We start from the raw sequence: 12,843 nt of genomic DNA, 5'->3' as shown, positions 1-12,843 counted from the left end.
TTAGACAGAATGCGCATTACAGTCATAATAATAGAACAAATCTCTTTTTCAGAATTGCCCATTCTCCTCTCCTTTGTGGCCGTGTCAACTGTGGCAGCTTAATCCTACCTGCCCCATTACCTGTCCTCTCTCCATGGTGAGAGGGCAGAATCAAAGATGCATGCAAAGAATTACAAAGAGCAAAGCTCGACTTGACTATCGCTGGGAACAGTGCAAGGAAAATTCTATACCTGCCCATGCTGAAGGGAGAACAAGGAGGAAGAGAAACCGGAACTTACTTTCCTAACGCAAAGCATTCCAGCTTCACCGTTGCTCCCTTTGCAGTCGGGACTGTTTCTGGGAACTGCACTTCTATTTTGGGCTCATATTCGCCCATCACCCCTGTGAATAAACAAACGGGTTAAGTCTTGGAGGTTCTTTTCAAATGTACAGAAGCATTTTTCTGTTAATGTGGGATGCTGCTATATAACATTATGTGCACAATTAATTCCTTCTCTTAAAGCAGTTCCTATCTTTAATGGCCATGAATTATGGTTCTTCTTTCAGTTACTGCCAGAGAAAATTTGTGTCACAGTGCAACACCATCTGCCTAGGATTAAATTCTTCATGCATACAACTTCACGTCTCAAAAATATTTTTTAAGGTAGTCATAGGAAAAAAAAAAAAAGAAGAGAATACAGTCCTCATTACCAGGAAAATCAAATAAATTATCTTCTTGGAAGTATACTGCAGAAAAACCTATAATATTTTAAAGTACTTTTAAAAATACTTGCATGTTTTATTATGTCTATATTTTTAAAAAAGCAAACAATTTTTCTGAGTAATCATTCTGTAGCCACAACTTTTACTTTCATTTCCAAGGCCAAATTGAATCAGGCATAAATTAGTATGTGCGAGGTAACATCACATGCCTGTATTTTTATTATATTTTGGACTAATGAAAAATTAATAATAGGAAATAACTCTATAAAACAACCTTTAAGTTCTACCTACCTTGCCAATTACATACTTACCTTGAGGGTCATATTCTCCCACTTTTTTTTTTTTTTTTTTTTGAGACAGAGTCTCGCTTTGTTGCCCAGGCTAGAGTGAGTGCCATGGCGTCAGCCTAGCTCACAGCAACCTCAAACTCCTGGCTCAAGCAATCCTGCTGCCTCAGCCTCCCAAGTAGCTGGGACTACAGGCATTTGCCACCATGCCCGGCTAATTTTTTGTATATATATTAGTTGGCCAATTAATTTCTTTCTATTTATAGTAGAGACGGGGTCTCACTCTTGCTCAGGCTGGTTTCGAACTCCTGACCTTGAGCAATCCGCCCGCCTCAGTCTCCCAGAGAGCTAGGATTACAGGCGTGAGCCACCGCGCCCGGCTCCACTTTTTTCATAACCTGGAAAATGACTGTACACTTATGGCCAAGGAAACAGCCTAATAAACCAAGTCCATGTTTTATACCTAAATACTTATCAATTATTTCTGATCAATACATTCCTGACCCCATCTACCACTGCTCTGATTGTTTTAATACATTTATTTCTATTCTGTCTCCGGTCGTTTTCTATGATCCCTGATTCAACCAGGCCAAAAAGGCTTTGGAATTATCCAGCTTAATACATAAAAAGACAGGACTCTCCATTTCATTTCCTTTAGGCTTCCCATAGCCAGAGGAGAAAGAGACTGAACCTTAGAAGAAAAGGTCAAAAACAAGGAATGGATGGGGACAGGCACAATAACAAAGAGAAATGATTTCAGTCTTTTAGTAGAGGTGACCCTTTACATCTGCCATTCCAGAGTTTGTGGGGCATCAAGAAGATCTCCCCAAACTGCGGTGGGAAAAAAAGTATCAACCCTGAGTGTCAGACGACCTACAGTCTAGCTGGGTTTCTTGTGAAGTATTGTCGTCAAAAGTACAAGCTTGAACAAAATTGGTTTTTGCATTTTCATTTATTTTTTTTCCCTTTCCTGGAATGACAGAAGGGGTATTGGATTTGGAAGGGAGCTTTAATGTAATTTATTTCAGCGTCCCTGTTAATCCTGGTCCTAGTGTCCTAATGGATGCGAGCTTTTCTAAAGAGAAGACCCATAGTTAGCAACCTATTCTCAAAGCAATGGTTATGGCTCAAAAGGTTAAAATCACAGTTCTTTACCCATCCCTTCCTTTCACCAGCAAGGCTGTCATCTCAAAGGAGACGAACAGCTTATCTTTAGTCCCACAGAACAACTAGCTAGGTTGAAACTCAGACCCCTGACTCCTTGCCTTAATCTTTCACTATGGCCTCTCACCACTGCAATGAGTAACACTACAAAACTAGATTAAAATACACGGCATCCATGCCCGACATGTTCAGAAAGAAAATTATTCCTCCTTTCTTGGCCAGCCTCTGCCCTCTGAGTTCTCTTGCACCTAAGGTGGGGTTTGCCTTGCTTTGAGCATTTGCACAAAGCCGGCCTGGGAGTGATGCAGTGTGTGCTAACAATGGTGTTCACACGCAGCTGCTGAACTTGCTAACAAACAGCCCATATCGTTGAATCATCCTCCCATAAATATCAGTAGTATGACTCTGAGCACAGTGAGCGAGTTAACACCTTTTAGTGCTATGTATGTGGCTGCATACTCTGAGAGCAGCGTTAATTAAAAAAAGGAATTGCCTTGAGAGAGAGAGGTCTTTCATCCTCCCAGGAAATCACGATAGTCTGCATTGCAGTGTATCAGGTATCGAAGGGAGTTAAGACAATAAGATTAAAATACAAGGGGCAAGTACATCTTAGAAGCGATCAGGTTTTTCTCCAGCCTCCTTCTTTCTGGAAACATTACTTATAAATCGTATTTCTTTAATCTCGTCATGGAAATTGCCCCCAAGGAGCAAATATATCCCTGCACAACCTTGTTCTGAGGAACTGAAATACCACTGGCAATGCAGAGATGCAATGTCCCAGATCCCTGAAGTGTCATCTCCTCATCCTAAAACCCTACCTACGAAGGCCCAGACTGAAAGTCCACTTTCCCAGGGTCCTTTACCTGCTTACTGCCTTCCACTCTCCTCTGTATGCCCTGCTGTCTAGCCCATGGTGGTCTTTAAATGACCAGAAAGGATCAAAACCTCTACTGTTTCAGTCTCACTATTTCCCATTATATATATATTTTTTTTTTAAAAAAACAAGGTTTTTGAGGTAGAATTTACATATCAAAAAGAAAAAATTTTAAGTGTACAATGCAATGATTTTTAGCAAATTTGCTGAGTTGTGCAAACATCACCATAATCCAGTTTTAGAGCATTTCCATCACCCCAAAAAGATCCCTCCTGCTCGTTTACAGTTTTAATCCCTGTTACCAGTCCCAGCCCCAGGCCGCCTCTGATCTGCTTTCTGTCTGTATGCATTTGCTCTTTCTGGATATTTCCTATAAATCAAACCATACGATATTAGTCTTTTTTGTCTAGCTTCTTTCGCTTGACATAATGTTTGCAAAGTGCATCCACATTGTAGCACAGACTAGTCGTTTGTTCCTTTTCATTGCAAGATAGTGTTCCACTGTGTGGATATACCACATTTTATTTAACTATTCGCTGGTTGCATTAGTTTTTTAGGGATGCCCGTAACAAAAGTACCACAAACTGACCTTAAGCAAAAGAAACCGATTCTATCACAGTTCCAGAGGGTAGAAATCATAAACAAAGGTGTTGAGATGGCCATGCTCTCTCCTGGACTTGGGGAGAACCTTTTTTTATGCCTCCTTCTGCCTTCCGGTGGTAGCTGTCAATAATCCTTCATGTTTCTTGGCTTGCGGCCATGTCACTTCATTTCTGCCTGTCATCACATGGCATTCTCTCTGTGTGTCTCAGACCACTGTCTTCCTGGAAAAACACTAGTCCTATCGGTGTAAGGGCCTGTCCTACTGCCCTGTGATCTCTTCTTCGCTAATTACACCTGCAGTTACTCTACTCCAAATAAGGTCCCATTCTGGGGCACTGTGTGTCAGGGCTTCAACTTATCTTTTTGGGGGACACAGTTCGACCCTTAACACCAGTTGACTTGCCGAGTTAGGGTGGCTTCTACTTTTAGCTATTACCACTGATTCTTCTGTGAAGATTTACATGCAGGTCTTTGTGTGGACATGTTTTTACTTCTCTTGTGTTTCCCGTAACTTTTACATGGATGGCTCTTTCTCATGCTTCATGCCTCAGCTCAAATGATGCCGCCTGAGGGTAGTATTTTCTGATCACCCTATCTAAAATAGGTCCCTGCTGTTTATTCTCTATTAACATCTTGTTTCCTTCATGGTACTTATCAAAATTAATAATCCTCTTGTTTGTTCATGTGTTTGGTGTTTGTTTTCCATATAGATGGCAAAACCTATAATACCAAATAGTGTGTCTTTTTCATAGTTGTATTCTTAACTTCTCTTGCGGTCCCTTCACTTACTAGATATTTGGTAATAAACTACTGACATAAAACATTGTACATAAAAACTTCAAGGAAACTCTTGAATACCATTACCTTTTCTATCATCTTTTTGAAAATTTTTGTTTTGTTTTTATTTCAGAATATTACGGGGGTACAAACACTTTGGTTGCATATATTGCCTTTGCACCTCCTGAGTCAGAGTTATAAGTGTGCCCATCCACCAGAGAGTGAGAACACACCACACACATTATGTGTGAATGTACCCATTGCCTCCTCCGCCCTCCCACCTGCCCGACACCCAAAAGATTCAATGCAACCCCTATTAAAATGCCAACATCATTTTTCACAGATCAAGAAAAAATAATTCTGTACTTCATATGAAACCAGAGAAGACCCCATATAGCCAAAGCAACCTTAAGCAAACAGGACAAATTGGGGGGCATCAATCTACCAGACTTCAAGCTATACTACAAAGCTATAGTAACCGTTTTCTATCATCTTAACAGCTATTTATATACATGACATCTTCTATGTTGTACTCTTACCTGCTTGAGGAATGGAAATCCTTCTGTTTTTTTTTCTATATCCCTCACAAATCCTAGCCCAGTACCAGAACACGGGGAAAAATGTATGAGGAGGAATTTGTGGATGGGAGGAAAAGATATAGGAATATAGGAGGCCTTTATACTATTATATAGTAGCCATTAAGTCAAACATGTATTTCTTTCCATGCATGGATGTCACTTATTAAGTGTCACTGTGGCTTCCAGTACAAGCTCACTCAGTTAAGATCATCTTTTACGAAAATGATGTGTACAGGTTGTTTATCTGGTCACATGGAGTGATTTCTGGGTTGAGATACAGTGAGCCATACTTATGGCTATGGAAATGTGAATAACAGAGTCATCGGTAATAACACAGATTAATCCACATATACAGCAGAAGTTATAGTACATAAAGAGATGGATCAGAGATGGAATGGCCTGGTTTCACTGCTGCTTAAAGAATTTTCATTGTATATAAACACTGTCCTATTATTAAAGCCATAAAAATGAGGGAAGCAATTTTCTTCAACTATATTATGAACATTTTTTTGGAACACATGTGACCTGCTTCATTTAATTTGGTTACATCTGGCATAGGCTATATTGTTATTTTACTATTTTTTTTTTCATTTTAACTATTTTGGCCTTAACTTTCTGTGTTACATTTAAAAGCTGTTGCCTTTTCTGTTTTTTAAGAAACAAAGGGCCCTTAGAACAGTGCATTTTAAAAGTCATTCAGATGACCACCTGTACACTCTTGAAATTAATTGGGCTATTGCTGCTCTGGTGATTTACAGAATGATTAGACTAAAATAGTGAGGCTACTGATGGAATTGCTCCAGAACCCTTTTTCCATCTTCAAACTATTTAAATAGGTGGAAGATGTAAAGATCTAGCCAAGTCTACACAACCAAGGTAAAGTAGAAGTAAGGAGCACATATAATAAATATAGTCTAGTTTAGCCAGGATATATAACCTCAGCAATACTCATTTTCTGCTGCATGAAATATCTGATTTGCCTATAGAAACAACTCTTGCTTTCCATTCCAAATAGACACTTATACCTGTAATTTTACACATAAAGTAAAAAAAAAAAGAAAAAAAGAAGTCTTAATTCATTCAAACGCATTGTCAATGTTTTCTATTCTTTGGAATAAGGGAGCCACTATAACAATAATGAATGTTACAGCACTTGAAATTTCATATATCAAATTCCTGAGGAAGCAAGGGCTTTAGCTCTATTAATATTCTAATAAATTAACTCAATAAATATTCACTTAACACTAACCATAAGCCAAGAGCTGTGCCTAGCAACGAGGGCATGCTGTGGACAATACAGCCTCGATCTTTACGTTCATGACGCGTGTAGGCCACTCGCTTTCAGTGCATTGCATAGCAATGCGGCTAATGAAGGCAATGCCTAGCTGTTTATTGAATAACTGAAAGAGCTGGTTTCATGAAGACACGGCTAGAAATTCCTAGGTATTTTTCCTAAAGCGGTGGTTCTCAAACTGTAAGCCAATTGGAGGGCTCCAGTTTCTGATTTAGTAAGTTGGGATAGAGCCTGAGAATTTGCATTTCTAAGAAGTTCCCCCAGTGATGTTGATGCTGCTGTTCTGGGGAACACACTTTGAGAACCGCCTTGCTAGCTATGAGCAAAAGCAAGAAGTTCCACCTAACATGAATAAGCGTGTTTAATGGGCTAGCCAAGAGAGAGTGCTAGTGACGGGGTCCCACCTGACCAAGGGGGGACATCAGGAGCCTGGACACAGTAGATAACCTTGTGGCAACTGTCCCTCTTTCAAAACCTGGGCAATTATTAAGGCTGATGCTGATGTCTCTAAGAACATAGACTTAACAAAACAACTAGCAATTTATATAATATGAAAGACAAATCAGCCATACATCACACTCATTTAAGTACAATTTGCAGAGCACTGTGTTGGCAGAAGGAGGCCAGTTTGCAGAGTTGTGTGCGGTAAGATTTTGCCAACACCTGCCTTAGCTGGAATCTGTGCTTGCTAAATTAAACCACAGAAAGGGACATTTACCAAATTCTACAGAGGAGGAGTTTTTCCCTACTGAAAAAAAGTTGCAAAAAATATTTTATGAAAATTTCCCACGTTGACTTTCTCGAGAAACAAGTCATATGATATGTATTCCGTTAAACTAAAAATATTTGGAAATATCTGATCAGTCATACAGATTCCCCTTGGCTGAGTTTACCATTTTCCCCTTTCTAAAAAGACATGTTTTTCCCTGGCTTGAAGGAGACATATGCAGTCTGGTGGACTGATCAAGCAATCTCTTCCACCACTGCCAGCATCCAGTAGGTAGGTTCCCACTGAGTTTGGGGCAGCAACTGTGCAAACGAGAACCTCCCCACTGAGGAAGAGGAGGAGTAAGGTACCTCGAGATTATGTATCACCTCTTATACGTAGGGTTTTCAGGTGGTCTCAGCAACCTGTGAGAGATGAACGTAAATCCTAACATTTAACTTCAATCAAACCTGCTTCTCTTTCTTTCCTTTTGAATAATTAAAATGCAGACATAACCTTTTTCCAGAAGACTGTCTCATATAACAGCATAGTAACTTCGTATCCTCACTTGTCTGGGATGGTCCTGGTTTACTTGAATTCCTGAATTAACTTGCTAATAGTTTCCAGTTTGGGCAATTAATTATAAGGTCATCTGTAGAGCCAACTTTTACCTTCCTTTGAGGAAGTACTCCTATATTCGTCCTGCTAAAATTGTTATTCACTTTGTGTTGAACTAAACATTCTCTCTACCTCTACATGTTGGTCTAGTTTGAGTCTTTGGAGGCCACAAAGAACAAATCTTTTAATGGACAGTCTAGATATTTAGACAGTTTAGATATTTAAAAATACTACCATGTTGTCAGGAGTCAACAAAGTTTTTCTGCAAAAGGTCAGATAGTATGGATTTTATTTATGTGTTGTGGACTATATGGTCTCTGTTGCTACTCAACGCTGCCACTGTAGCTGGAAAGCAGCCTTAGACAAAAGGTAAACCAATAGGAGTGGATGTGTGCCAATAAAACTTTATTTACAAGAACAGGCGGTAGAGCCATGAGCCCAAACTGGCTGATCCTTGGCTTAGAGGAAATAGAGAAGATAGCAAAGTTTTAAAGAATCAATAGAATCAACAGAATAACTATTAGAACTAACAAGAAATTTCTGCAAGCTTGCCAGAGACTGAATCACTTACAAGAATAACAGCATTTCCGTACATAAGCAATAACTAATTAGAGAACGTGATTAAAAATAAGATATTATTTACAACAGCAACAAAAATGGTAGCGCATTTAGGAATTAGCCAAGAATATCCAACATTTCTATAGAGAAAATTTTTTTTTTTTTTTTGAGACAGAGTCTCACTTTGCTGCCCAGGCTAGAGTGAGTGCCGTGGCGTCAGCCTAGCTCACAGCAACCTCAAACTCCTGGGCTCAAGCGATCCTCCTGCCTCAGCCTCCCGAGTAGCTGGGACTACAGGCATGTGCCACCATGCCCGGCTAATTTTTTATATATATATCAGTTGGCCAATTAATTTCTTTCTATTTATAGTAGAGACGGGGTCTCACTCTTGCTCAGGCTGGTTTTGAACTCCTGACCTTGAGCAATCCGCCCGCCTCGGCCTCCCAAGAGCTAGGATTACAGGCGTGAGCCACAGCGCCCGGCCTACTATAGAGAAAATTTTGAATTTTACTTACAGAAACAGGCCATGGGCAAGATTTGGCCTGTGGGAGGGAGTTTGCCAATTCCTGGTTTAAACAAACACTGTGCCTGCTGCCTGGAATTCCTTTTTTTCCTCTCTCTCTTAGGTTTTCCAAGTCTTTATGGAAGCTTGGGCTGATTCCCAGCACCTGGCCAGGTTGCTTTATTCTCAAACTGTGATTATATATATAATTTCATTACAGCCTTCACCATTCCATGGTAGCTCTTACCACAGTTGAAATGCAAGTGGACCAGGTTTAATTCTCTACTCGCTCCCAGTAAGGCCCCACTCTTGCCTGGGAATGTACGATTAGGCTCCTCAGCCAGACTATAATCTGTGAGGGTAGACAAAGACTTTTGCCTCCAAGTATGGTAATCAATTGATTACCTGCCTCCAATAGGTAGTCAATGAATATTCGTGGGCTAAATGCATGAGCAAAAGAATGCCCAAGTCAACTCCATTCCAGGCTAACCACCTCTACTTCCTTCCTCCATTTCAAATCCCTCTATCTGGAAATGTATTGTTTGGAATTCAACCCAATAATTCCAATAAAGAGAATGAAACTTTGCCCTTCACTAATCTGGAGTTCTCTGAGACTGTAGGTTTCCAGGGACTGAAATAACGTCTTTTTATTTCCTAGTGTGCCGCACACAACGAGCACTTAACAGATGCTTCCTAAGTGACTAGCCAAGCGACCATCCAAGACCCTTGGCCCCCATGGACCTGAAATGGAACTGGCTGTGCTCGAGGCCTAAAGCTGGCTGCCAAGTTCCTAAGCTTGTCAAACCTTCAAAATATCTGGAGCCATTAAGGCGCTGTTAAATCAGATTAGCAATGGCAGTTTAGCAAAATATCTCACACATCCTTCAGTCATTTAGATTTTTCTCCTCATAAAACATGTTTTACGCCCACAGATCCTCAACTGCGATGTTGTTAGAGAATTAAAAACAAGACACGATTGCTGTGACAAAGCCACACGAAAGTTGCAATTAGAACTGAGAGTAAAATAAAGCAAAGTGTTTTGGTATAAATTCCTGATCTTAAACAATATAAAATGATGTCTTAAGTCGGAGGCATGTCTCTACATGTTGCCTGTCTAAATGTTAGGTCGTCATTACAAGATCAAGTCTACAATCTGAAAGAGATTCTCTTAAGGCCTGGGTTTTTGAACACGCCACTAGGTTAAGTAAGTGGCCTACAAATAAGGCTGATCTATTCATGAAGGCAAATAGTGAGTGTTAATGCCCACTTGAGGATCTAATGCAGTTTGGGGCAATGTGAGGGAAGATCCTGAACAGTTGGCAGGATCATAATGGAGGTTGATATGTGACACTGCATCAAAATATTCCAGAATATTCTAGTTTTCTCCTTTCCATTTTAAAGGTTCTCTTTGGTCTTAAATTTGGAACTTTGAGGGGAATATAGTCTTCTAAGCCACTAGGAGATTCAATGGTCATGGAGATGGAGGTTCACAAAATGACCCTCTGTGTGGCCTGGTAGAGGGATTGCACCTTGCTTGCTGCCAGGATCGGTCGTTAGCACTGGGAAGATATCTGATACAACGGACAACATCTGTCTGGTGAGTCTGATATGATTGATCTGGTGTGTGGAAACATGGAAATTGGGGTAAGCAAGCTAGAAAGTTGTGACTAGAATCCTAGAGGACAATGAGAAGGAACCTCAGATATATTTTATTATAAATTATTTATTTTTATAGATGAGAAAATTAAGGACCAAAGAAATGGTTTGATTTGCCTTGTGAGAGTTGGTGGTAGGGCTGGGGCCATACCCTATAAAACCCTTCATGTCCCCTCTGGACTATTAGTCCTGTGCATGTTCGACACATCTATTTCTGCCTCACCCCAGATTGCTCTGAAACTGCAGGATGCTGAGGTTGTCAGTTGAGCTCTTTTCCACTGGGTTAAAGCTCGATTTAAGGCAAGAAGATTAAATACTTCAGTGCTGACCTTACTCAGTGTTTTCATGGCTAAATAAAATTAGGCTTGGGAGAATGAGTGAAGACTTAGGAAAACATGGTCACTTATTTCAGTTCTATTTGAGAACAGAAATATAAATTTTAAATATATTTAGAATAAGAAACATTTAGAAAAGTGAAGTTTACATTTTATCCTCCAAAGACAATATAGCTAGTGTGTATATATGTACACACACCCAACATATACATGCTTAACAATGTTTGTAAACATGGTAGGGGAGGAGAGAAAGGGAAAGAGAACACAGGGATAGAGAATTTGAAACTCCGAGATAGGAAAATTTCATTGTTCTCTGTTCTGTAGCATCTCTTATAGGTAGAGTTCGAATTAGGAATAATATGTGAAAATATTTAACTATCAGTGTGTAAAAGCATGGACCCATCAGACAGACACGGTCTGTAAAATGCTCAACAATTGTCTTGGTTCTTCTGGTAAGCAAAATAAAGAACTACCAAAACCATTTCCAGCCAGTCTCAAGGAAAACATAGTAAAAAGGCAAAGTCTAAAAAACGATTTTCCATGCTCAGTTATGCACCTGTGTGTAATGCACATACATGTCATAACAGACATTATCTCATTTTCCTCAAGACTGTCCTAATCGCTTCTAATTCTCTGCATCTTTCACCATTTTAAAGGGAGTCAAGGATGATACCTAAAAGTAGAAGAAATTATCTATTATTTCCCTAGTAGTTATGCTATATGGGTGGTCTGTTGTCTTTGTATTATAGAAATTTAGGGACAATTCTTTGAAATCTGTGTAGGAAGCACATAAGACAGCTAACTCATCCTTATTAATAACCAGCAATTGGTCTAAGATTGATCAAGGGGATACTTTAGTAACTATGGTAATAATAAGGATGACGTATATTTCCCACTGAAAACCTCTTCCTTTCATGGTACCAACATATAACAGGTTATGTATCTTTTATTTTAGATCTTAAAATATTTAGATAAGTAACTATAAGTTCTGATATAAAATTCTCCCACATTTCTCTAACATCTCCCAATTTTATACTTCCTTGAGGTGAATACTACAAAATAACATGCAGTTATTTGGAAGAATTCCCGATATAAAGTTTTCAAAAATCATAAAGGGAAAGAAACAGAGTAAACGTGTAAATCTAGAGTCCCAAACAGCCTTTTCTGAACTGCTGTTAAATGGGCTCCAGCTCTATCCAGGATAATACAAGAGGTGCTAGATCACCATTGTTTTTTGTGCCTGAGTAGAACTCCATGGCATACATATATCACATTTTATTAATCCACCCATATATTGATGGGCACTTGGGTTGTTTCCACATCTTTAGATTTTGACAAGAATGTCATCCTTATTTCACAATCTTTTCTTGATTTATATTTCCCCTTTTCTTTCAGCTCCAGAACAGACCTAATTAAATAATCTTTTTGTGCTTAGTAGTATATAGTTCCAGTATCTGTTTTACGTACTCCAGTCTTAAATGGGAAGGACATAATGAATCTTCACCATGCAACTCTCATGGAAATGAAGAATGAATGGGCATTGGTGGCTGAAGAATGAGACCTTTTGCATGCTAGTTTTGTGATAAAACATTCTAATACAAAACATCTGTCGTCTCTATGCAGGTATACCAGACAAGTCGAGATAAATCTAAAAGCCAAACAAAAGGCAGAGTTGCTGCCAACGTGAAGTGTGCACCATGATTCCGGAGTTCTTGTGAGTCTGAATTTTTGTTCTTTCTTTTTGAAGCAGTAGTTCTGTGTGATGTCTGTCCCCAGCAATGTCAGAGGACGTCAAAGTCAATATGGCGTTACATCTGCGACTTTGACACACCAGAACAGATGATGCCACTGAGCAGACATTTTGGCGTAAGTGCATTTTGGGTAGAGGCCAGAGAGGCTGTATGTTTTTTCATGATTTCTTATATAACATAATGCCACTGGAGCAAATCTTTCGAAGGTTTCTTCATGTGTAGGTCAGGAGACATAGCCCTGATAGCTTCTGACAGAACTGGTACCTTGCTTATTTTCTCTTTAAACTGGAAAGAGTTTTCAGTTTTATTCAATGGAATGCCATTTAATCCGACATATTAATTCAACATTTGCCACGTGGCAAGCACTTTGCTGGGGCCTAATACAAAGTCGGATGAAAACTACGCTCTTTGCTTGATCGTAATGTGAGCAGGGCGGGG

General features: G+C 39.5%; 1 protein-coding gene across 2 annotated transcripts in view; it reads right to left on the bottom strand.

Annotated features, from left to right (window-relative positions):
- Positions 1-12,843, bottom strand: part of CNTN4 (contactin 4) — an 872,298-nt gene that overhangs the window by 165,962 nt on the left and 693,493 nt on the right. For both annotated transcript variants that reach the window (XM_075998444.1, XM_075998443.1), the window contains one exon: positions 279-381. In XM_075998444.1, the coding sequence (XP_075854559.1) occupies positions 279-381 (103 nt within the window). The remainder of the gene's footprint in view (positions 1-278; positions 382-12,843) is intronic.

Source organism: Microcebus murinus, chromosome 28 (assembly GCF_040939455.1).
Source record: "Microcebus murinus isolate Inina chromosome 28, M.murinus_Inina_mat1.0, whole genome shotgun sequence".
In the NCBI taxonomy this organism is placed as follows: Eukaryota; Metazoa; Chordata; class Mammalia; order Primates; family Cheirogaleidae; genus Microcebus; species Microcebus murinus.
This window is presented reverse-complemented; position numbering and strand designations above follow the sequence as displayed.